This window comes from Labrus bergylta, chromosome 11, assembly GCF_963930695.1.
Source record: "Labrus bergylta chromosome 11, fLabBer1.1, whole genome shotgun sequence".
Classification (NCBI taxonomy): domain Eukaryota; kingdom Metazoa; phylum Chordata; class Actinopteri; order Labriformes; family Labridae; genus Labrus; species Labrus bergylta.
This window is the reverse complement of record NC_089205.1, coordinates 24,418,390-24,444,028: the sequence shown is the minus strand read 5'-3', so window position 1 is coordinate 24,444,028 and position 25,639 is coordinate 24,418,390. Positions and strand designations below refer to the sequence as shown.

The window sequence follows — 25,639 nt, the reverse complement described above, 5'->3', positions numbered from 1 at the left end:
TTCATATACGTTTTGTCACGCTTGTAAATACACTGGGATTGTTATTTATTTATTTTAAGGTGGCAAACAAACTGGGAACATGTTTGCATATTAGTTATAAATAAATGTGAGCACTTGTTTGAATAATATATAAATTAGTAGTGAGAGAGGGGTAGGGATATAAAGTTTTACTTCTTCTTTTTTAAGCACTGTAACTTTTGTTTGATGTTTTAATTAAAGTATTATTATTTTAAAATTAGGTTTTTAAATAAAGTCATTCATTCATTCATTCAACTAAAGAGCTGAAAAAGTTGTATTTATAATATTAAAGAACTTGTGAAATCAAAAAGGAGTGAGGCCTCCTCATAAATTGAACATCTTTCGCTGTAGTCTCCAGGCCAAAGCTGAAACAGCTGAAGGAGAAAGTCCCTTTGTGTTATAATTTCCTGCTGTCCTCAACAGTATTTGTACCTGAGGAAGAACTTCTGCAGGTTTGCCTCGGTGTTAGAAGATGAATAAACCTCTGACAGCCAGCAGAGGGAGATAACAACGTGCATCTTCTGTCAGAGAAGGTTATATTGTTGAATGTTTCAAGTTTAAATCTCAGGCTAACTTCTGTTCACAACTGCAGGACATGAATCATCTTTAAAAATAATTAGCACAGCCCCATTATTAGACATTTAGCCGTTACATGGACCAGGGAAGTGATGTAAGAGCCAAAAGTGTGAACTTGATTTTAATTAATGTCACACTGCCTTCCTCTTGCTCATTAGCGGAAATAAGAACACGTTGTTGAAAACTTGAGGAGTTAATCAAGGGTAATGATGTTGAGAGGTTTAACATGAACTATTATTATCATCATTTAATCTCAAATCACTTCACAGGATTCATTTAGGAGTGTTTACTCGTTCTTTCACTGACACTGATGAAACGTGAAATGGATCGATCAGCATTGAATTGTTTTTCTTACACTGATGAAATACTTTTAGACTTCTTCTGTCGCTCAGATGTCTGACTCCTGTGCTGTGAAGATATGGTTTTGACAAACATGTCAAAAGAAGGATACCTGAATGTGATCACACCTCAGGAACAATAACTCATCAATGAAAAACAAAACACACACCGTTTTCACCGTAATAAAGGCCAGCTTTATTTTGTCTTCTTACAATAGATATGCTCTTCAATTAAATGGATACAAGTGGTAAATGTGACGGCTAAAAGTCCTTTTCTGAGCTGTAAAATGTCGTGGAAAAGAAAAAAACATGGCGTCACACATTATTACAATCATCATTTCAGCAGAATGAGTTTTCCCCTCTACGACTCTACACTGAGCTAGTTCTAACAGGAACAAAAAGTGCCTCGCTGAGAGATTGTTGCAGCATATTTTGTCGAATAGATGTGTCAGATCACTCTCTAAAATCATGTCTAGCAATAGGTGGTGTGTAGTGGTAGTATCCAAACAACCAGTTCTGCAACTTGAGTGCTTCCATGTTGTAATGAAGTAAAAATGATGAAATGAAATGTTAACAAATGTTCATTGACAAATGAATGAACACATCCTAATGAGCAGACTCACACACTCTAGTTACAAGGCTGAAGCTCGACAAACGTCAGTTGCGTTTTCATTTAAGATGACTTATGAAGCTGCCTGAGATAGAGACAATCTTATCCACGTGTTAAACAATCGAACATTAAACAGATCAGTGTTGTAAATGAAACTGGGATGTTAAAAGTACACAGCATGCAGCTACTTAAAAAGCTTTGGACATTTCTTTTGAATAAAAACATTGGATGTTCCCAGTTCCTCTACAGGGAAAGTGACATACTGTTGTTGGGGTGTTAGAAAATGTTTCAGTCCAGTTGCAATATTTCTTTAACAGAAAATAGATATGCTACAGGAATACCAGACTCTTAGACTCTAGTGTTAAACTTGTCACAGTGACTTTCTCCTCCAGCACCTTTAATAGCTTCTCATAGAGATGAATAATTAGCCCTGTTATATCCACCACTTAAATCATAAGAGACCTGAGGTATAGAGCAGTCTGTGAAGAAGTTGGGGAAAGCCAAAGTGCACAGTGTGTTATCCTCTAAGGCTCCTGCAGCCTCAGAGGGACAGTACACAGGAGGCTGGGCCGGGCCTGTGCGCAGGCTGCCCCCTGCTTTCTTAGAAGGTCCTGAGCAGCTAGTCCAGGGCTCAGAGTACAGGAGACCACCAACCAAATGGTGAGCATCATACGAAGCAGGATCTGGGCCTCCCATCTCTGGCTGCAGCCGCAGGGGCATGCTTTGATAAAGGTCCTGGTCACTGACCATGTTGCTGTAATCAGGCCCCAGGAGCTCGAAGAACTCTGCAGCCTCAGGATTTCCTCGTTCCAAATCCTTCAGTGTCATCCCAGATGTGGAGCTGACTTTGGAGCAGTTGGCAGGCTCTGTGAAGAAAGAGGGGGGCAGATTGCGATGCCTCAAGGGTGGTTTCTTGGCTTTCTCCCCCCTTACATCCTTCACAGGGCTGAAGAGAGCTGCCAAGCTCTTGCTCTGTAAGTTGGCCTGCACTCCGTCCCGTTTAGGCAGAGTTTTGCTCTGCAAAGGGCTGGGCTGAGCCAAGGGGGAACCCTGTCTTTTAACTGGGGCCTCTGCTACGTTTCCTGGTGTTATAATGCCAGTGCACCTTTTGATCTGCTTCTGGAGATACTTCCGGTGGTTGACTTTCCTCTTGGATTTCACTGGCTTGTCCAGAGCCAGCTTGATGTTGCTGGAGGCTGAGTCTATGAAGCTGAGCAGGTCCCGGGTGGTTTCTTTGTAGTACTCGTCATTTTCTGCCTCTCCGAGGAGACTCCCATCCAGACTTTTCTCCACGTCGTACTCCATCACAGAACCAGGGAAGCAGAAATTCATGAACTGAGGGTTCATGATTGCAGTCTGAACAGCCATTACTCTGTTGAGCCCAGCGGCTACACCTGTGGCATCCGCTGTGATCCCTGCACCAAAAGTTTCCTCAAAGCATTTCTTTTTATCTCTGATAAACACTCAGTCCTGATGCTGCTCATGAAGTTCCTGTAAACATTCCCGAGTTGAAGTGACGGGCTCTGAGGAAAGCAAGGAGATCTTTCAGGGGGCCGGACTAATGATGTCAGAACATCAAAGAGGAGGGGCAAGGGGACCGCAGGACTTAACTCTTTGCTTGTGCCCGACCACCTGCATCTAAGAGGGATTTGTCTGAAATTCCCCGCTGAGTTGAAGACAATAACCTCCGTCAGAACTCTCCCCCTCAGTTTAACTGTTTGTGTGTGCCCTGAACCAAAAAAAGCTTTCATGAAACAGGAGGGTGTTACTGTAACAGTGAGCTGAAAGCCTTTAAAATCCTCATGGGGAGAGCACTTATGCTGGGCAGAATTTGATTTAAAAATCTTTCTATTAAAGTTCAAACAGGAGAAACAGTTTCATCATAAATGGGTTTTTTTTAAATCCTTAACTTAACAATCCCAAAAAACCCTTATTTACTGTTTTATTTTGCAAACAGGGGTCCCACTTGTTCAACCACTTTGCCTGTTTATGTGTTTCATGTATGTTTTACCAAATAGAAGTCAACTGTTGATCTAATTACTGTTCTTTAAGCCACTGAAGCAAACCCAGCGATCAAATCCTGGCTGTACAGTCGAGAGAAAGGCTTCTTTTCTGTGGGAAAATCTCTGTGCCCAAACAGATGCCACTATTTAGGAGAATCTTCCCAACTGCTTGCTTGTGTCTTAATCTGCTCATGGCAAAAGTTGATTTCTAGCGCATTCCCAGGCCAGTGGGAATTTCTGCCCTGGCCTGACAACTATTATGGGCTGCCTTTGACATAAAGCCCTACAGGGTCTAAATAGCCTCTATTCTTCGCCCGGCAGTGAAAGGGAGCTTTGTGCCAGAGATTCATTAAATTGCACCTCACAGCCCCTTCGTAAAATGGGTCTCAATAATGAACAGTCGATTTAACTAGAAAAGCTGCCGGAGCTGTTAAATTAAAGGGGAATAAAGTGCAGTTCAGGCTCAGTGTGCTAGAAGAAATGTTGACCTTAAGAAAACCAGGGTATGAAACTTCTGAGGTAAACAATAACGTATTTACAGGAAGTTTCTCGGACAGCAGTGAACACAATGAAGGATGTGTCCCAGAGCCAGATTGTTGTCGCCAGCACTTATCCCTTTTAAAGTGGAATTTCAATCGAATTTCAAGTGATTTTGTTTCCTGAATGGACTAGTAGACGTAGTTTAAATATGAAACAGTTGATGTTACACTCTGCATATTTTCTGTTTGTTAACCAGGGAATGAAGAAGTCTCATCTTCCTCTTTCTCATTTTACATTGGATGCTGTTGCTGAATAACTTGAAGAAGGACACTCCTCTTACAGAAGTGCAAGCTGAGGCCAGGCACTGGCACATTTAAGAGTTTCAGGGGAATTAACCAAAAAAAAAAAAGGTTTAGTGCAGCGAGGAAGTGAGGCCATTAAATAATTCTTTGTTATGTTAATTCCTGCGGTAGGAAAGGGACAGTGAAACCGATAGTGCTGATCTATCTGAGGCCCAAAATAGGTCAGTGATGCAAAAACATCCAGAAAACTCAAATATATGATCTTTAATGATTATAAAAATATATATATATATTTATATTTCTGTTAATACATCTGACCATGATAGTATTCTGTTATTCAGTTCACTGGGCTGAACACATTTCACTGTTTCTAGTGAAGGAAAATGAAGGTTTCTCTGCAGACGTATCACAACACCCTGAGAACTCAGTGAAGTGGTTTTGAGTTTTAACGCCTGCCTGAAGGGATTCTGCCTCCCTCTCTTTGCTAGTGGCACAGTTTTTGGCAGTGTGACATCATCACAGTCATGGCAGCCATATCCCTCCCCCCCCCCCCTTTTTTCAGTAAAGGAGCTTTGGCTTTTGTGCTGGTGGGTCATTCACATCACAGAGCCTGACGCACGGACCCCGGAAACAAGTTTCTATTGTTGCATAAAGGCTGAGAGGGTGAGAGGGGACGGGCTGTGCCAGACCAGCTCGGAAGAAATATATAAACTGAGAGCACAACCGCGATGCTATCGTCTTGTTTTTACTCTCAAGATACTGATGTGAAGTTAATTACTATGGAGTTATTTTTTTAATTCATATAATGGAGCAGTGTTAATCACAGAGGTCAAACTATTGATTGAATTTTTAAAACGTATTATCTTTGGACCTTTGGGAAATTTTAATTGTAGAAAAATAATTAGTAGTACACTGTGCCTTTTAATTGCATGTTGTTCAGTGCACAGTGCATGTTGTTCTGTTAAACACAAGCAATACCTCCACGCCCTCTGTCCCTGAGAATTTAATTATTCAGCAGTAACCAACCCCGAGGGATCGGGGTGCTAAGTGCAGCGTGATGTGACACACACAAGCTTAATCTCTTCCTTTTAGTGTGTGGTCCCTGTCTGAGCAGGGACATACTCAGAGTTTGGGGTCGAGCGAATACTAATAACACCTTTGATTGATGGCCAGTGTCAGAGACTTAGAAAAGGCTGGCTAAATTAATGACCTCTCAAAGTCCTGAGAAAAGTTTAGGGATGGCATTTAGTGGTTGGGACCCCGTCCTCCCCCATGTTTAGCTGTGTTTCTTTCTACGGGGGAGCCTGAAACCAGTCAGGCCTGGGACAAAATGTGGAGAAGTCAGGCTTTGTGTCGCTTGGTAGAAAATCAACCCACATACCAGTGTAGGACATGTTCCCCATCTGCTTCACAAAGTCAAGTCATGTCAGGAATTTCTCTTTAAAAAGGAAGGGGGAGAAAAATGACTGTCCAAACAGTTCAAAGAAAATTATAAAGTAAGAAGAGCTGCTGTCATTGCCAGTCAAAGAGTTTTAGAGTCAGTATTTTCATGAAGTTTGGGCGTTTTACAAAAAAAAAGATAAAAAGTGACTATCTACAAAGCCTCTTGCCCCCCTGTTGATTCCTGCGTTCCCTCATCACTTCTCTCTTAACCTTCCATCAACTCCTCTCAACCTCTCTGGCACCCCAGGAGTTGTATTAATAATATTACTAGCAGGGGGGGAACAAACCAGGGTCTATGGTCTGCCTCGGTACCACAATTTAAAGCTTTAATGGCAGCCAGTGAATGAATGCGTGTCAGGGGGACTCCCACAGGTTGGGCCGCAGGGGCGAGGTCAGCAGGCGTAGCAGCAATAACCTCCCACCACTCACTTTATTGGCCTCCTCCGATTGGGTTTTTATTAAATCTCAAGCACATGCGATTGCTCCTGCTAGATGAAAGTAACTGAAAAGCTTCTGTCTCCCTGAAACGTGACAGAAACGTGCGGCCTAACAGAACCGCAGCTTCAAAAAGTGATTAAAACGCAATTTAAAAGATACAATGAATTTATTTTCATTTTTTAAAAGTTTTTAATCAAAAGAAAAGTTTTCTTGGGAATAACATCAAATAAAGTGAAGGCGGTGTAAGACAAACCGAATTAAAAATATTATAATGTGATGAAGGCACAAATCAAGTTTATTATTACACTGTGAGCATTTTCAATGTTTTTTTTTCGATTTGGTGTCAAACCCTTTTCCTGAGAATGATGTGAGAAATGTAGAAAAACAAATACACCTGATGACAAAAGACAAACTGATGAGGCCGACAACAGAAACACAAGAAACGTCTGTTTGATGAAAGTAAAGGGGAAAAATTAAATTGACAGAAGAGAATGACTCTGAATGTTTCCCTGATTTGAACAGTGACTCGGAGGAAGACAGACCCTGATTGTGTTTGAACTTAAAAATAAAAATAAAGAGGCACTCCCCCCTTTTGATACTGAAAATGTGATTACATGAAAACACATGTTTCCCACTCTTCAACACTGTAATCAACAAACACATCTCCTTTTTTGCCAATGCTTGTGTACCCTTCTGTCTCTGAGCCTTTGGGAAAAAATGTACTTTGGCAAAAAGAAAAGGAGTGTGTACAATTCTGATTTTTCCAAAGAAACTCAAGAGTGAGGTGACAATCAACTCATCATCTTCAACATTGATTTTTAAGAACGTATTAACTTTGGCATGAAGACTCGGTCACCCTGCGAATTATTCTGTCTCATTGATTGAAGTTGGACAGCGCTGTGTTTGGTGTTTTTTTTTCCTGATTGTGTAACATTGTCCTGCTGTTAGTGGACAAATGGCTTCATGCAGGATGATGTTTCTTTTTAGCCTGCTTGATCCACTCTCGGAAATACTTCACCTCTAACGCCCGAGCTTGGCGGACTGAAGGCGGGTCATGGTCATTGCTGTAGCGGAGGTCCAGGTGATGCGCTCCATCAGGAATCATAATAGAAACCAGAGAGTCTGTTATGTTGTGAGTCACTCCACCAGCTGACCAAGGGTCAAGTCCTCCATTACTGAAAAACAACAGCAGAGAGAGTGTGCAGTGAATGTATATATGGTCAGACACTTTATCATAAATGGAGACTTGTGGAGTTACCGTTTTAATATTGTTGTGCTAAAGCTCAAAGCACCTGCTCTTAAACTGTGAGTTATGTTTTATATCTTCAAAAAATGGAAGCCAAACAAGAGAGGTACACAAACATACTAAAAACAAGTACTCAGCTATTGTAAGTGTTTTCACAAACTTTGCAAAAGGTAACTGTATTAGTGTATCACACCTACTCAATTCCTTCTGTGTAACTCCTGAGGCTGGATATCTACCTGGCTGCTCTGAATTTGTGTTATTTCCCTAACTGCATTAGACAATCCCAGAAAAAAAAAAAAAACAGGAACCTTCTGCTTACCTGAAGATGATGTTGCTGTGAGAGGCGATGTTCTTCCCACCGTAGACGATATCTGCCCAATCGGCTCGCGGCCTGACACCAAACATGGCGTTACACTCGTCGGAGAAGGCCTGGAAGTTCCACTCCTCGGGTTCAAACATGTCCTGGACGCCATCTGTGCACATGGGCATCACCATCTCTGTGCAGGCCTGTGGATGAAAGATGGAGCAGGTATTCACTGCGACAGGTAAATCACATCTGGTGTGCCGTTTTATTCAGCACGGAAACACACACTTCTCCCTGCACTCTGTGTTAACACACCTGGTAGAACCAGCCGAGTAAGCCCAGGCTGCTGGTGGCTGTCTGAGATGTGTTGAGACAAGACGAGCTGCCGGTGAAGTTGTAGTACACCTTTGCTGCTTGGGAGAGACCTTGCAGCAGCTGGTGGTCGGACACAGTGGAATCAAACGCCAGATGTTTGCACACCACCTTAAAAATATAAAACGTTCAAAAAAACACAAAAAATTATTAGTTTTCACTTGTAGGCAAGCTTTAAAATCTATGAAGAACTATGAAGACATTTTCTTTTAAACAACCTTAAATAGAACGATGTAAACTCTATTTCTCTTATACCCGTGTTGTTTATCCAACTATCTCCAAGACTAAAGATGTTTTTTTGTGGCCCATAAAGTCTTTCCACATAAAAAGTGGTGGCGCCTGATTTGCATATGAAATTCCCTGGAATGAACTTGAATTTATAGCTCTAATCTTGGCACGGGAGGGGGGGGGGGGGCGGACTTCTATTACGTAAAGTCAGTGATCAAAATGAATTAAATTTGTGCAGAAGTGCTTACTTCTGTTTTGTTTGAGCACGGTTGATTTCTCAGAATTAATAGCGTGGATGATAAATATTTGAGTTGGAGCTTTTGTTTAACTCTGCTGCGTGTTGTTATGGTTGCAGCGGCAGAGTTGGCCGCGGCTGTTGTTCTGCGCTCTTTGTGAGGCCGAGAAACTGGGCTTTTCTTGTTTAGAGGTTGGAGGGGAGCTGCGCTAGTGTGGAGTCTGTTACTAAGGCTTTTGTCTGCTGGCTGGGGAGGAGTTGGTGGTCGATGGATGAGGAGGGCCACAGACATGTCCAACCAAAGATTTATACTGTGAAAAAAAACACTGCAATTGCTCCAAAGCATCTTCTCCTTACTTTTCAGATAGGATTAGGCTTATACATTCATCTCTGCCAACAGATTTCCCTCCTCTAAGCCCTCAATACCCCGTTCTCACACTCACTCAGATAATCACATTAGCTTTGTCATTAAAAAAGCTCCTCTTTGCACCCACTGCCTAAACCGCTTAAACCACCCATAGGGGTCGCATACATTAGAGGCAAGGAGCCAAAAAAACAACAACTCTTAAATGACCATTTAGTGTTTATTTCACCTTACACGGTGCAGCTGCATCTACTCAGTGGTGAAAAGACTAACAAACAGGCAAATCAAAAATGTATCACACGAGTTAAAGTTTTGTTATGAGGTGTGGTTTAGGGGGGGCTCGGAAGGGAAGCAGCAAACTGAGAGTTGGGGGTCAAAAGCAGGTCTCGGTTTATGCACGTGACATGCCAAGGTGACTGGTGGAATATACTACACCCGAGTCCATCAGCCCCCCTGGGAAAACAGCCTTGTGCTCTTTTTCAGGATGTCACATACTGTTTTTTAAAGCTTTCACCATAAATGGTGAAAGACTCTTTTCAATGTTGGCAAATAATGCCAATACTTTCTTCCCCCCCCCCCCCCCCCTACATGAAGTGTGGAGTGAAGTATTTGTTACAGTGTCGTTCAAAGGAGAGTGGTGACGCTTTGTTTTAACGGCCTCATGAGCTGCTCTGGGCAAATGTCCTCTTTCTGCGGTGCCATGTGAGCGTCCTAAGAGGAACACCTCAGAGATCTGACGGAGTGTGCAAATGAAAGGGCCCGTTGGTACCGCAGAAGAAAAGAATGGTGGCTTACTTGTAGCTTGTCATCTAAAGAATACTTAAAAGTTAAAAGAAACTAGATCCTTATGAATATTAATGAAGCTAATTGGCAGCTGCTGTAAACAAAAGCTAAGCAGACCACAACAAACACTTGTAACACAATCGGCTAAATCACACATTCATTTTAATTAAGGACAAGCTGTCAGGACAAACCAGCTGCTTAACTAAAGGCAAACAAAAATTAAAGTTGCATTTAACTAAAATCCTTTGAGTGTGAATCAATCTGAAGTTTAACTTGAACATAATTTTTTCTGGATGCTTTCTTTTCGGCTTTTGCTGTAAAACAACCCGTGTCACACCTAGTTTTTTTAAAGGCTTGATTTGCATCTTAAGACACCGTTTTTGTTTTTGTTTTTAACAGTATTGTTCAGGGGCGGGATGTACCTGGATCGGCCAGCGAGGGAGTGGTTGAAGGAAATTAGCTTCGTAGGGATAATCCACCATGGCCAGATTGACCCAGGTCTCCTGAAGCCAGTTCTTGAAGCCGACAGCACCGATCTTGTTTTTGAGAGGAGCACACAAACTGAATTCTTCTGACAGCCACTGAAGACCAGAAGCTAACAAAAGAACAACAAAGAGTAATTACAAATTACACATTAACAAGATGTATCATTTTCACTTCACTTCCAGTATCATCTACTGCTACTACTGCCTCTACTGGGTACTAAAATATGACATTGTTGTTTTAAACATGATACACCAAAGTGTATTTAATGACTACAGCTCCCATGAGACTTAACAGGAGTGATGTTACAACCTAAAGACAGGTTTAGAAACCAAAGACTAATAAAGAAACATCTGGGTTTTTTTTATGGTCGGATTGAAGAGGTGCTCAAACTTAAATGTGTAGTTCAGGAACAAATGTTCATTTACTTTTTTTAATCTCTATAGTCTGAATACATCAGCGCCACACATGCCGTCACTGAGGTGAAAGCAACAGGCAGAAGCAACAAAAAAACACTATCATTTATCTATTTATCTGTTTATATTTGAGGGTTGAGGGTCACTGAGATCTGCTTTAAAATATCAAGAATCAAACACATGGCAAAGAAAATTTGCTTTTTTTTTTACTGGTGTTGATAGATATAAAGTGCTGCTCAGTTCACTAAAGCTTAATCTTATAGTTAAAGATTGTGATAATGGAGAAAGTATGGGAAGGGGGGGGGGGGGTGTCAGATTTTCTTCCTCTGATCTCAGCAGAATACTAAAGAAGTAAGATGATCTGAGTCATGCCGGTCTAATCTGACAGTCTGTCATCAGTGGAGAAGCTTCAGACGTTGTACCCCACATCACTACAGTTTGAACATCAGTCTGCTTTCAGGCTTTAATAGACTGTTAATGAACGGAAACCGTATGGACAAACGCGAGGACATTCGGAAAATCTACGAGACTCCCTCAGAGAAAGAGGAAAAAAGTCTTTAATTCTGAGAAATTCAAATAACCCTCACAGATTAGATAAACACTGACTGTACCACTCACCAGAGGAGGAGACATTATTGATGGCTTTCCATGACTTTCTGATGTTTGCGTCACAGTTGTACCCACTTCTGGCAAAGTCCTGTGTCACTACTTTGTAGAAGTCTCCGCATGGTACCATACCGGGGAACTGCCATATTGGTGCGGAGGCTGCCAGAGCTCTGAAACACACCATTCACCGTCCTGAGTGACAAAGCTTTGCGGAAGCCAACGGATCACTGATTCATGCTGGACTCATGTCTTACCCAACAACTATATTGGGATATTTCATCCTGAACCAGGCGGAGAGCATCCCTCCGTAGGACCCTCCCACAGCGATGACGGGGCTGTGCTGGGCTCCAGGTAAAGTCTGCTTCAGGCTCCGAATCAGCACTGCAAAATCTGCCAGGGCCTGCTCCGAGCTCAGGTAGTTCAGGTGTTTGCTGTCCTGCAAGCAGAAGAGAAATACTGTGGTGAAGCAAAAAATGAGCTTTTAAATGATTTGCTGCCCCTGAGATAACTTGTTTAAATTACTTCATACTCAATGAGGCTTTGTTTTGTTTCTGATGTAGTTTTCCTCCTGAGCTGTCAAACAAACGTCAGCACATTTAAATCAGATGTAGATGTGCATCACTGCACCTTTACTTACACTGTAAGAGTCCTGTCCAAACGGCAGGGACTCTCCATAGTAACGATGTTCTGCAAAAACCAGCATGGCGCCCAGCTCCTCTGCAATTTCCCACATGAAGCCCTGCGGAGAATCAATGGCAGGTGCTGAATCAGACTGAGGATTATGTGCAGTGGAAATACAAGGTAACTGATAGGGACGCTTACAGTATTGTTGCAGAACCAGGTGATGTCGCCTTCATTGCCGGTGTAGAACAGAATGGGTCCTCCAGGCTGCTGCCAGTGTTTGGCAGCCACGAGGTATCTCTGTTTGAAGGTGCCATCCTCAAGGAATCCAAAGTGATCGATCTGGGAAAAAAAAACAAAAAAAAAACTGAATGTGTAATCTCAAAAAATGATTAGAAATACAAACGTCATCGTCACTTAAGTTTCAGATATCTGAGCTGCAAACCAGGACCAGAACCCTTTATCTCAAAGTTCACTATTGTGTGCTTTTGTTGAACATCAATTTTAAATGCAATTCAGAAAAAAGCCCAATCATTTAAAATATAAATAACAGATTCGTAAGATCTCACAACTTCTTGTGCATCAGAAACCTGCACATTAAAGGTAGGAGGATGCACTCTGGTTCACATTAAGAGTTAGGGCCTGGATGTGATCGGTGTATGCCTGGCACTGTGTCATCTATGGCGGTGTGAGGTGACAGTCCCAAGGTTTGATTTTTAGAGTAATTAGCCCCAATTTGTATTAAAATATGTTGGAGCCTGTTCAAGGGATGCCACATTAGTTCCACTTTCGATGAGCTCTGAGATATCCTTTCATCAAACCTCGGGGACTCTATATGCATCTTCCCCTTTCAACTATTCCCCCCCCCCCGTATTCTTTAATAAACAAAAGCAGAGGGAAAACCAACAACCTCACAGAGAGGGCGACCCCATGAGGGGGCTTGGTTGTCTGATCCTTGAAACAGTCCCAACACTTAATACAAAATGATTTTGTTTCGTTTTTTTTTTTCGTTTTTTTCCCTTCCCCTCCCTCATCGCCCACTTCCCTCCTCGGTGGAGACAAAGGAGGCAGCAATTTTATGAGCCAATGACAGCAAAAAGATTCTGGGGCCCTCAATGTGTTTATTCAAGCCTCCACACGTAAGCATTTGGCAGAGTTTTTAAGTGTGAGTGAACCATGAGAGCCTTTATGGGAAAGCTCTGAAGTTTGGCTGCAGAATAAGTGACAGGCGTGATGCGATGGTCATGCAAAGGACAAAGTTATACTTTTTGAACAAAGTGTTGAGTAAGCGTTATTTCAAAGTAAACGTGAAGTGCATTGTTTGATTTGTGTGCTTTTAGTTATTTAGACTAGGGTTGTAAAATAGAAGAATCTGGATTTGAAAAGTCACAATATTTTGCAATATCAACAAATTCCCACACTCTATAATCCAAATGGCCAAAATAAAGTGGCTGAATATATAAAGTACTTCCCCAGAAGGACCACCGGTGAGTACTGTATCATACCACTCAGTATGCACATCACACAGCCTACAAGATTGGTTTCATAACAAATCCACACCCTGAGCTGTGATGCCACCTTGTGGTTGTTGCAGGCATGGAGGAGTTAGCTTTAATTAAAAAAGATTTACGCCTACTGAAGAGAGAGAGAGAGAGAGAGAGAGAGATTATCTCATGTGTTACAGTTCAGCAAACAGACACATGAGGGGGTAACAAAAAAAAAAAAAAACTTCAGTAAGTGCCGGCAGTAAATTTGGAGGATGCTAACAACAGACACTTCCATTCATTGTCTGGAGGCAAAAAGCAGTCGAGAGGATTTCCTCAGGTCGACTGGAAGATCACTTGGTGCTCTCCTCACAGCAGCTTGTCCCAAAAGAGAGACACAAAAAAAACGCTGCATGAGTGATCTTTTTTTTAAGTATAAAATCTGCTGACTTGTTGGTAAAGAGAAGTGGATGACCGGGATTTTATTTGATATATTTTTAAGAAGAATATCATAGCTTCTTATTGAACAGATTTAAAAAAAACAAAAAAAACAAAAAAAAAAAACAAGACAAGACAATGGGCGTCAGAAAAGAGGAAATGGTCTTTATCTTGATGTCAGTGTGGCTGATTAGTCAGGAAGCCGTGGGTTGGACCAGGTGTGGAGCATTGTCCCTTAATCCAAACACAGTTTAGAGCACACACACAATATTAACAGTTAGTTCTATAGGACTTTAAAGGTGGTGGATTTTTATTTCATGAACAGATTGAAAACAGTGAGACTGACTCTACACCGAGCTCTCTCACATGTTACAACTTGCTTTCAACACTCTTCAACAAAACTTTGAAGATTTAAAAATGTTGTTTTAAAACGCAGACAAAACCAAAGTCCTGATGTTTTCTGATGCTGAATCTAAACCTTATCTCTCTTCAATCTCCACCTCTCACGGTACACAGGTTGAGTCTGTTTGGAGCGACAGATATCTTAGTGTTTTAATTGATGAGTCTCTACATTTACACCTTCACATTCAGCAGCTGGTAAAAGATTAAAGCTGAAACTCTGTAAATTGTGCTGCTGCCTGTCCCGGTCAGGAGACTCTTGAAAAAGAGATTTTTAAATCTCAACGAGTTTTCTTTCCTGCTTAAATAAAGTGAAATAAATTGAACAAATGCACAGTTTCTTCGAGGCCAAGTTGACATCACCGTTGTTCAGTACAGAACAACTAAATTCAGAATGTACTAAAAGTAAGATAAGGTGGAGTATTTGAGGATTTGAAACCGCAAACATTTTTCATGCACGTTTAAAAACAATAACTTGAATAATGAATTGCTTAGCAAGGAGCGAATATGATGAATCATCTTATAACTGTTCTGTTCTGATCGGCTAATACAAACATTTTAATCTTTATACCTTATTAACGCTTTCACATTAAGTTCAACAACTTTTTTGTTTTTCATGTTCTGTGTTTTTTCTTTTCCAAAGTTTTCACACAAGGATCCCGCTGTGCATATAGACTGTCTAATTTATACAGAATGATGTTGTGATGTCTGGATTTACAGATCATTCAACATGTTTCAGTCTCTGTTACCGTGCCTTCGATGTGAAGCACATTCAGAGGCAGTACTACAAAAGGGTTAAACTGTAGCCTGTGATGACATTACACCATCATGAACTTAGTTTTAAGACTTTCATTTCTGTTTTCAGTCAATGTGGGAGGACAGCAGAAAGGAACTGAAACTGCTAAGTAAATGTTCAGTAAACGATTAAGGGCGTACAGTAACCTCCACTTACTCTCTGTTAGTAGTAGCCTAAATGATTACACTGTGTAATGTTTACCTCACCATCTGTGACATCACTAACAGGAGAGTAATAATAAAGACACAAGCTCAGTCCTGTGACTGCATGAGTCAGCTTCACAAGTCACCAAGCGTGACGCTGCGTTGCAAACCACCGCACACTCTCAAAGTGCAATATGATGCTCCCTGAAGTAACAGAAAATGGGAAATGTAAAAGGCTGAATGAAGATCTCTCAAACCCCCCTGAGTGTTTCACATTCACTGGGCCCTGGAGACCCTTTTAGGCTGAGAGCCAGGAGGAACAGCTACTGCTGGTAGGAACAGAGCCAACTGTGATAGTTTCCCCTTCACTACAGGAAGCCCGGGCGGAAACATCAGACACAACACACCAACAACTTCAGGGTTAAGTGCATTGAACATTTTAGAAAGTGCATGAAGACAGAAGTGAACAGTGAATTGTAAAAAGCCAGGAAATTCTCTCATATGTTCAGAAGACATTACTTTATTTTTTGTTTTTCTAAAAGATCCTAGTGTTACACCAGCCAGATAACACTAACTGTACTTTCATATTGTAGCTAAGAAGATGCTTTGGGACAAATATTTGAATCATAGATCAACTTCATCACTACAACAGAATTCAAACATTTAAAATTGAAGTGAAAGAGAAAGAAGCCACATGCATCAACAGCAGTTTTATCATCTTAAAAAATGAAAGGCACACTCACCTTCTGATCAAAATAAAACGTCTCATAAGTGATGGGGGGCTCAGTGGAGAAAGGTAACCCACCGTGCCTGGTCAAAAGTTGTGATTTGAGGGCAATCACGTGCAAACAGGCGAAACACAGCGTCAGGATGCAGGAAGCTGCAGCTCTGTTCAAAACCTCCATCCTGACTCCAGCTGCTACTGTCACACACACACAGCTCACGGCAGACTGCTCTCCAAATAATCAGGTCGCATGATCTTTCCTGGCAGCGCCGGGAAGAGCAGACCTGTCCCGTCAGAGAGAGGAAGTGAGACTCGCCTGTCAGCAGATCCACAGAGGTGTTGTGTCAGAGCCTGAGCAGCCCGCTGCTGCAAATAAAACACACGAGCTTCAACGACTTTTTCAACACTTTTACAACTTTAGTTTTTCACCACAACCGGCTGACAACCAGCAGCAGAGAACAGATGGTTCAATCTGTAAATAAGCTCGCAATGGTCGATGGGAGTCTGAGTTTCACGTGTGAATCAAATGAATTGTAGGCTACAAAGAATCAGTCTCTTAAAGGAGACGTACCGTATTTATAGATCAAAGACACCTTTAACAAGCATTGGATCCTACCTGTGCACCATTAGATAACAAGGCTTTGTGTGTCACTTTGGGCGTAAAATCCCATGTAAGTCAAGTTATACTTGTTCCTAATGTGTTGGTTTTATTACGAAAGTCCTAAACGGAAATGCAAGTGTTTACTACAACTGCAACTGCACAATGCCTTTAAATGCACACTTAATTTATTGTTGCATTTCTTGTTTTGTTGTGTAGACATGTAGTGCACCCTACCCTGGTTAGTTTTATACATTTAATATAAATTCATCTTTTTGTACAACTAGCATTGTTTTCCACTTTACCTGAGATTTGACAGCAGTTACTTATTTTACTTATTTTACTTACTTTTTTTTCATGTTTTTAAGACAGTATGGGAATTAATTACACATAAAAACTATATTGGGATAGTATGCTTCCTTTTTGAGTTCGACATAGATTTATTATGAAATGTTTCCGGGAAGTATTTTGATATGTGCATTGAAGTTACTTTACTCATCTGTTTCTGCAGTTACTTCTTGTGACCACAAGAGGGCAGCACCTGTTATATATTCCATATGCCAGCATAGACTCAGAGACACAGGTAGCTATTGTGCTCACCTGAACTGACCTGAGTTTTGCTAAAATGTGACATTAAAGTGTCATTGAACAATTCGAGAAGGTAAAAGGTAGCCTCTATATTTATAGTGTATTCTTTGGCATCAGACAATTTAAAGCCCTGCACTATACTTTGGATTTTACAAATAAATGTGTAACATTTGTAAAGAATTAATGGACTCAATCAAAGTTTTAAATAAGAGAGAATAATGCATATTTCTAACTCTTAATGTAAACAGTAAAGGGAATTTGTATCTCTTTTGAAGGCTGTGGATTTGTAGTCACCGTGTGCCATCTAGGGGTCAGAGTGCAGATAGCTCCATATTTAATTTTATTCTGAAATATTTTCCGGAAGTTGTGTATTTTATGATGGATTGACGCTAACTTTATATACACTTTGCTGTACCAAAAGTGGCCGCTAGATGGCGGCAAACGCTGTATTTTATATTAGGGCGACTATATCTGCTGCCAAACCTTCGCTTTCCACTTGTTATCTTTAATATTTTGGAGTCTTTTCAAACAGATAATCATCTCAAAACGGATTATTTACTAAAGCAGTGTGTCACCGTTTTCTTTGTCTTGATTATTTTGATATAAGGAGAGAGAAAATCTATTTTATCCACGCCCCAGTGTCCTGCCGTCTAGTGGTCGCAAGAAGTAACTACAGTTTCAGATTAGTCAAGTCGCGTCAATATAGATATGGATATACTTCCGGTACACATTTCATAATAAAACTACAAACGGACCAAGATGGTGACTTAATACATTTTGAATATTTGTTAAAACGCTGCTGGCAAGAGGACTAAAATGTAAACATTCATGTGGGGAAAAAAATACAGAAAGTAATCAGCAATTTGCAGATTTTTAAATTTCTGAAATGAAAAGACAAAAAACAAGACTTTTAGTGTTGTTATTTAATGTTATACAGAGTCATTATCAGGGATTATTTTGTACACAGAAAGGAAAAGAAGCACAATCTTGTTTCTTTTGTATTTTTCATATTGCGCTGACAAAAACATGAAAATAATTTAAAATAAATGCTGTTAAATCTAAGGTTAAAGGCAAAACAAAAATTCTCCCCAGCCGTACAAAGATATTACTGCAAATTAAATGCATAAAAGCAAAGTGCCAGGATGTACTACATGTCTGTACAACAAAGGAAAAAAAATGTTACAATAAAATAAGTGTGCAGTAAATGGCATTGTGCAATAAAGTACATTACAGTTATGGCAAATTTAAGAAACAAAAAGTTAGACACTACAAATTAAAATAAAACATGCTGGACAATCAAAACTTTCACAATAAAAGCATATGAAGAACAACAAGTACAGAGCTACATGAACATACTCCTTTGAACAAATTAAAAGTGATACAATTTCATGGCTAGGCAGTAACAACAAAGGCAGAAATACTCACGTCTATGGATATAAAATAAAAAGCTGACAGTCAAAAAACAAAAAAAGTCAACTGATGAAACTGTTTACCATTTCTACTGATGACTGACGATAGCCTTTCCAGCTTCTTCACACTATATCAACTGACTAGTCACACTGCAGGAATGTTATGGAGCCACAGAATACTGTTTCAACGTAGCGTTTACACTTGTGTTTCAGTTTATGTTATTGAAAATAAAACATTTTAGCAGCAATTCAAATAATTCCAATGGGAACACGTGTTTCACAGTTTGCAATGAACAGGTGCATAAAAAACGACCCAGAATGAAATTACCAAAACTATTTAAAATGCAATAATCAGAGCAAAAGAAACTAGTGGGGGAAAAAGTGATTGTGCAACAGATTTCATCCTAAATTTGCAAAACTATTTTTGCAAATTGGTCAGATTTTTTTTCTCCAAAACCTACTGTATGTAAACATAGTTATCATTCACAGATAACCTCCTATGATCATGACACCTGATGTTAGTTATGTGGAATCTGTAACAAAATACCTGGTTGACCTTTTACTCACGTAACACTGCTGGTGAACATTGGTGTTTAATGGAAATGGAAAACCCGAACAAAAAAAAACTGCCATTCCACCATGAAGATGATGAAATGGAGCCCTACTCAGATTCCTGGATGTATTTTCAGACGTACTTTTTATGTAGTAGCATTGAGGAAAAGTTTCTCCATGATGACAGAATCTTAAAATGTTTGTCCTGGAAGGCCAAACTAAAGTTGACTATCTCCCTTGTACAGCTTAAAAAGGCATGGATCTAGAAATGACGGAGTAAAAGTGGCTTTCTGCCATCTTGGAGGGACGGAGGCATTGTGATTCAGCCATCTGCCCTCTTCAGTCAATGGCTACTGAGTTACCACGGCCACAAGGCTCAACTCTTTTTTTAATTGATGCTGCAGCAAGTCAAATAACTGATGGTTTTACCCTCGCCGAGCATCGGGGCAGTGTCATTGTTATCCAGCTTGTTCTGCTTGGCTTCTCGGATGAGTTCGCAGGCCAGGTCAAGGAAAAGTTTCTCGACGTTGTCGGATTCTTTGGCTGAGGTCTCCAGGTACAGCATGCTCTGAGACTCGGCAAAGTCTTCAGCCCTCTGTCTGAGAACCTCCCTCTTTTCTGCCAGATCTATTTTATTACCTGGAACAAATATAACATTGATTCAGCAAAAGTATGTGTAGTTGTCCGTCTTTTACATTTGTATTCACCAAAAAAGAACTTTCTTTAAAAATCCGACAAAAGAAGGTTTCCATAAGACAAAAGGAGCTTTGTCTTTTGTAAATCTCTTCACTTCAAACTGTTTTCTGACATCATCTTGTTTCTTCACGCTCACATTCAATTGGGCTTGGAAAACAAGGCCAGTTCCAGTAAAATGTTGTGCACACAGTTTTTGTCACAATGAACAATAAGCCTCATGTTATAAGAGCTCTTCCAGTTATTAAAGTACAAAGTAAAGCGTCTTACCGACTAATATAGTCACCACCTGGTTGTTGGCATACTGCTCGATCTCCCTCAGCCACTCTGGAAGGCACCTGAAGGAGTCCTCACAGGTAATGTCATACGTAAGAATGAGGGCATTGGCACTGCGGTAATAACTCTGAGTAATGGAGCGAAATCTCTCCTGTCCAGCTGTGTCCCATATCTGCAGCTGGAGAACAAAAATGTATTTAAAACGAGCAGCTTGGATTCAGAATTAATGCAAAACAAGAAGCCACTGTTTGTCGTTTGGAAAGTATTTTGAGACTTTGCTTACCTTGACCTTCTCCCCTTTGATTTCCACCGTTTTAATCATGAAATCGACTCCAATAGTAGCCCCTTGTCCTGGAGGGAAAAGGCCCTAAAACAACAACCACAGAAATATAACTAATAATATTCTAATACTCTGATTCAAGGACTCAAAACGTATATATGATCAAATGCAGTCAAACCTGAGTAAAGCGCCGGACCAGACATGTCTTCCCAACTCCGGCATTTCCTATCAGTACTATTTTGAACAGGTAGTCATAATCTTCCATGCTCATGCTAAACTGTGAAAAAGAACAAAAGAAAAGAGTGTTAAATACATGCATGTCACACGGGCAAAACGCTGGAGCAATCACAGCTGACATGAACCTGAATAATCATCACTTTCAGTATGATGTGGTTTAGATGTTAGGGGTGTTTACTGGAGTTGAGACGTGGCTCGTTTGTATAAAAAAAACACTGACAGCGCTGAAATTTTTAGAAACCGCTTACTCAAAGAAAAAATTGTGTAACACAGTCTCCATATTTGGTGTGCTGATGATACTGATTTTATTAAACTGATTTAGTTCCCCATGCCTCATGAACGTCTCTTACACTGGGCACAGTTTCTCCAGGTTCCCCTCGCCAGGACTGACCTGGGGAAAACTGCTTTTAGTGTTAGTGCCGCAAACTCCTGGAACATTTTACAACAGGACCTGAACTTGAGCACTTTTATCCCTTATGGACACTTTAGAAATATTATTTTTAAGCGCCCAATACCTGACTGTAACTGTTTTTATTTGATTTTAATTACTGACTTATCACTGTAGTAATTTCAAGCTTTTTAAATCATTTTAGTGTTTATATTTTATTGTTCTTATTGATTTTATTTTCTGTAGCAGCTTTATCTCATTTCTCGTTGTTTATCATTTATGTTTTCTGGGCATCATTGTAGATGAGGGTCACCCTTAATGATCTCTCTGACAACTTAAATAAAGGTTGATGATGATGAACTCTGAACACAAAAAATAGTTACACAGTGAATGATTCTGTTTCATTTCTCCACCGGATTTTGTTTCTACCATATTTTAAAGCATTTGATGGGAGCACAGGGAGAGACTTGAATTATTTTTGGCTCAGTGCAGATGGAAGGGGCCGTGCATCCCTTTTGAGGGATAATTGAATCATGCTGGAGACGCTCGACATATTGTTACATTTATTACCATACACAATGAAGCACAAAGTTGTTGTTTGTTATGGGTTTTATGTTGATGCATACACACAGCAGTGTTGTGTTTAATGCATGTAAACAAGAGATGTTAAAGATGTAATTTTAGTTTTCTCTGCAGTCCCGTTACATCTGTTCTGTGACTGAGGCCTCTGCGTGCAGGGAAAAAAAAAACAAATATCTCAGATTTGATAGAAAATCCATCTGTTGCGTAAAAGACAACGATATAATCTTTGGATTCTATTCTTGATCCAATCATGTTGCAGGGATTTATTCTGCAGAAATCGATAGAATATCAATGAAATCCTCCCTGTGTCGCATTTCCTTCGCCTTCATCTTTAATCCTGCACCGCAAAAATCAACATTTTCACATTCTGCAACAGATTTTAATCACAGTTTGTGGTAGCCTACATTTTATTGTCTTCTCCTTTTTTCTTTTCTTTTTTTTTTAACAATGCCTCCAGTCTGTCTGGGGTGAAAGCCATTTAGGGCAAAGCTAGCAACAGTAGCAACCAGCAGCTACCGTGTGACTCTGGCCATTTTGCAACTATCTGCAGATGTAAGAGATAAAATCAAAGCAGCTCTGCGCATCGAGCATGAAAATAGTTTGCACTTACCAAAAAACACGGGGGATATCCCCGGACTTACAACCACTTGGTATGCATAGGTCACCTCATGAAACAGGCAAAGCCACCGATGGGCAGGGCATAATTCCTCTGACTGTGTTTCCTCAGCAGCAGCAGCAGCAGCCTGTCTGATAGAGGAGGAGGAGGAGGAGGAGGAGGAGGACTGCTTTCAATGATGTCATCAGTTCACATGCAAAGTAACTCAGTATAAACAATCAAGTAGCTGCAACTTCAGTGTTACACAGACACTGAAATGAATAACCCACGGACTAATCAGTACTGTAGCGGTTGATATTCATTAAACGTGTGTAGATGAGAGTGTTGCGTTTATGTTGTATATTTATACGGTTAAATCACAGTTGTTTCTATTTTGTTTTATTTTATTTTATTTTTGTATTTTTTTTCCTGTAGCACTTTGAGATTTTTTTTGCAAAAAGGTAAAGTGCTTTACAAATTAAATGTATTATTATTATTATTATTATCATTACAGTTACAGTTATTTTCTATTTTATTTTATGTTATTTTATTTATTTTGTATTTATTTATTTTTTCCTGTAGCACTTTGAGATTTTTTTGCAAAAAGGTGAAGTGTGTTACAAATTAAACGTATTATTATTATTATTATTATTATTATTATTATTATTATTACAGTTACAGTTATTTCTATTTTTTTTTTTTTTTTTTTTCCTGTAGCACTTTGAGATTTTTTTGCAAAAAGGTAAAGTGCGTTACAAATTAAACGTATTATTATTATTATTATTATTATTATTATTATTATTATTATTATTATTACAGTTACAGTTATTTCTATTTTATTTTATTTTATTATTATTATCTTTTTTATTTTTTTTCCTGTAGCACTTTGAGATTTTTTTGCAAAAAGTGCGTTACAAATAAAATGTATTATTATTATTATTATTATTATTATTATTATTGTTATTATTTCTCCAAAATTAACTGTATTTATCGCGTTAAGTTTTATATTGCGGGCGTTGGTTGCTAGGGAAACATGAAAAGCGGAACTGATTGCTGTTGTCGTGTGTAGTGCCCGGACGTTTCATTTCGGTTGCGCACATGCCCTTGACTTCCTTCGAGAGGTGATAGTAGTGGAGGAGTAATCACAGGCAGCTAAGGAGGTCACTTAAATTTCTACATTTTAAGAGTGAATTTCTCGCCATGTGGTTCATACCAGACGAGGGGAAGGCTCTCCCTCCTCCGGGTATCGTCAACAGGAACTCGGTGTGGCTGTCCGGTGTCGGCTGGTGCACCGCGCTGCTGCAGAATGCCATTAACCACAGGCCGCCCTTAAAGTCAGGTCAGCATGTATACTGTCTACTGTGTTGTTGTTACACTTTCTACAGAAGCCTCTTTGCTATCTAATCTCTCATACTAGAAACCTTATTGCAAACTAGTTATTAGGTAATTGTTTTATTAATTTTAAGAGTTAACTGTGTGATTCAGTTAGTAGCAGCGTAGTAGCTAACATAACATACCCAAAACATTTCTGTATTATGTTACTTATTTTATATTCAAGCGTTATATTGCACATTTCAAGTTTACCTTTTCTTTAAATTTTATTTTATTTTATTTACCATTTTGTTTTGTACCTTTTTCACTATTTAGAATTTATTACTGTAAATATTATTTATTTTATTTTATCTATTTTACTTTATTTTATCTATTTTACCTTATTTTATTTTATTTTATCTTATTTTACCTTATTTAATTTGATCTATTTTACCTTATTTTATTTCATCTATTTTACTTTATTTTATCTATTTTACCTTATTTTATTTGATCTATTTTACCTTATTTTATTTGATCTATTTTACCTTATTTTGTTTTATCTTATTTTACCTTATTTTATTTCATCTATTTTACCTTATTTTATTTCATTTATTTTACCTTATTTTATTTGATCTATTTTACCTTTTTTTATTTTATCTTATTTTTCCTTATTTTATTTTATCTATTTTACCTTATTTTATTTTATCTTATTTTGGTTGTATTGCACCGTGGGACGGAGACAAACGCAATTTCGATGCCACTGTTTGTCTGGCATATTTTTAAATTGAAAATAAAGTTGACTTTGACCTTTTAATTAAAACGTAATCAGAAAGTCTTGTGATGCTATGGTCATTTGTTTTATCCAGTTGTGTACTTAAATTAACCCATGTGTCATATAACTGCATTTTTTATTATCATGTTGCTTCAGCATGCACTGTTTCTGTTTAGTCTTGTACACATAAGTCTTAACCTTATTGTGTTTATTGTTATTTAATGTTATATTTGTACATAAGAGAGCACAGTCCACCAAAGTTTAATTCCTTGTGTGTGTGTGTAAGCATACCTGGCCAATAAAGCTGATTCTGATTCTGAATACATTAATGCATAAACATCCTCAAGTCTGTTGTTCCAGTACAAAAACTGTATAGAGTTGTCATGTTCTTAAAATGTTTGATATCACATGACCTGTTGCTCTCTTTTAGGCCTCCATCGGCAGTTCCTGCTGGCAACAATTGGTTGGTTCATCGGCTACCACATCACAAAAAAAGAAAACTATACCTACGCCAAACTTGATCTAGATATGAGCGAGTATATCAGACTGCATCCAGAGGAGTTTGCAGGAAATGGTAAGTGAATTGTTGCTGTATCAGAATGACACAAGGACCTCCAAATACAACTGACCTGATCTATAATGTTTGATATACGTTCCTTCATTCTTATTCCCTCCTCTGCATTAGCAGTTCACAAATTCTTGAAATCTGAGGATGGACAGTGATCACTGCATCCACCTTTTTGTGCAGTTTAGGAAATTCCTTCACTGACTGATTTTGCTCAAATGTTTAGTATTGATTTGTTCATTTCTTTAGAGAAACAAATGTTTCAAAGAGGACCTGAACAGTGTGGTTATTTGTCTTACTTATTTTTACAAAAACATGCGATCTTCACAATCACATAATATAGATTAAATAAGAATTACTGACTGTTAACAAACCAGAAACTCAAATCATATTCAATATGAGGGCATGCTCTATGCTGAGTAGTTGATGATCTTATCTCTTTGTGTTTAGTCTACAAAAGTCTCACAGAGAAATCACAAACATGGTGACTTATGTATGTAATAAAATATCGCTCTGTCTCTCTTTGATTTCACCAGAAAAAAAGACCTTTGCAGAGATTGTTGAACCTTTCCATCCAATACGCTAAATGTGAGTGGGAGAGGGACATCATCTGAAGACTACCATCGGTCCTGTGTAGTCTTTAGTTTGTCAAATCTTCTGTCATTGATTGTGTGGAATATAACTATGTAAATAAAAAGATACCAAAATTCAACATTTTCTTTTTGTATTTTCCCTAATAACTAAAATCAACTTTCTCAAACTCAACTGGGACAAATCAGAAGTCATTATCATCGGCCCCAAATCCATTATCAAATCCACCAACAATTTCTCCCTCACCATCGATGGCTCCACAGCGCTCCCTTCCCCCCCACATCCGTAACCTTAGTGTGATCTTCGACCAAACCCTGTCCTTCGACAAACACGTCAAACAAATCACCAAAAC

General features: G+C 39.3%; 4 protein-coding genes across 5 annotated transcripts; 1 reads left to right on the top strand and 3 right to left on the bottom strand.

The window, feature by feature from the left end:
• Window positions 1–1,083: 1,083 nt before the first annotated feature.
• LOC109984774 (protein FAM181B) lies at window positions 1,084–4,423 on the bottom strand. Its single transcript, XM_029277537.2, has one exon. The coding sequence runs from the start codon at window positions 2,908–2,910 to the stop codon at window positions 1,951–1,953; it is 960 nt and encodes a 319-aa protein (XP_029133370.1). The 5' UTR covers window positions 2,911–4,423; the 3' UTR covers window positions 1,084–1,950.
• Window positions 4,424–6,485: 2,062 nt separating this feature from the next.
• prcp (prolylcarboxypeptidase (angiotensinase C)) lies at window positions 6,486–16,343 on the bottom strand. The gene is made up of 9 exons (XM_020634897.3): window positions 15,870–16,343; window positions 12,068–12,208; window positions 11,883–11,984; window positions 11,500–11,681; window positions 11,258–11,415; window positions 10,163–10,335; window positions 8,074–8,241; window positions 7,774–7,961; window positions 6,486–7,383 (listed from the first exon to the last, which is right to left on the bottom strand). The coding sequence occupies exons 1-9, from the start codon at window positions 16,029–16,031 to the stop codon at window positions 7,170–7,172; spliced, it is 1,488 nt and encodes a 495-aa protein (XP_020490553.2). The 5' UTR covers window positions 16,032–16,343; the 3' UTR covers window positions 6,486–7,169.
• Window positions 16,344–17,944: 1,601 nt separating this feature from the next.
• rab30 (RAB30, member RAS oncogene family) lies at window positions 17,945–22,222 on the bottom strand. 2 transcript variants are annotated; one of them, XM_020634906.3, is made up of 5 exons: window positions 22,064–22,222; window positions 20,425–20,523; window positions 20,250–20,333; window positions 19,961–20,144; window positions 17,945–19,636 (listed from the first exon to the last, which is right to left on the bottom strand). In XM_020634906.3, the coding sequence occupies exons 2-5, from the start codon at window positions 20,515–20,517 to the stop codon at window positions 19,386–19,388; spliced, it is 612 nt and encodes a 203-aa protein (XP_020490562.1). In that variant the 5' UTR covers window positions 20,518–20,523; window positions 22,064–22,222; the 3' UTR covers window positions 17,945–19,385. The 2 variants fall into 2 exon arrangements, with proteins under 2 accessions (XP_020490562.1, XP_065816606.1); XM_065960534.1 differs by lacking the exon at window positions 22,064–22,222 and adding an exon at window positions 21,978–22,001.
• A 914-nt stretch (window positions 22,223–23,136) lies between these two features.
• Window positions 23,137–25,408, top strand: ndufc2 (NADH:ubiquinone oxidoreductase subunit C2). The gene is made up of 3 exons (XM_020634907.3): window positions 23,137–23,387; window positions 24,562–24,705; window positions 25,233–25,408. The coding sequence occupies exons 1-3, from the start codon at window positions 23,249–23,251 to the stop codon at window positions 25,280–25,282; spliced, it is 333 nt and encodes a 110-aa protein (XP_020490563.1). The 5' UTR covers window positions 23,137–23,248; the 3' UTR covers window positions 25,283–25,408.
• The last annotated feature ends 231 nt before the right edge of the window (window positions 25,409–25,639 follow it).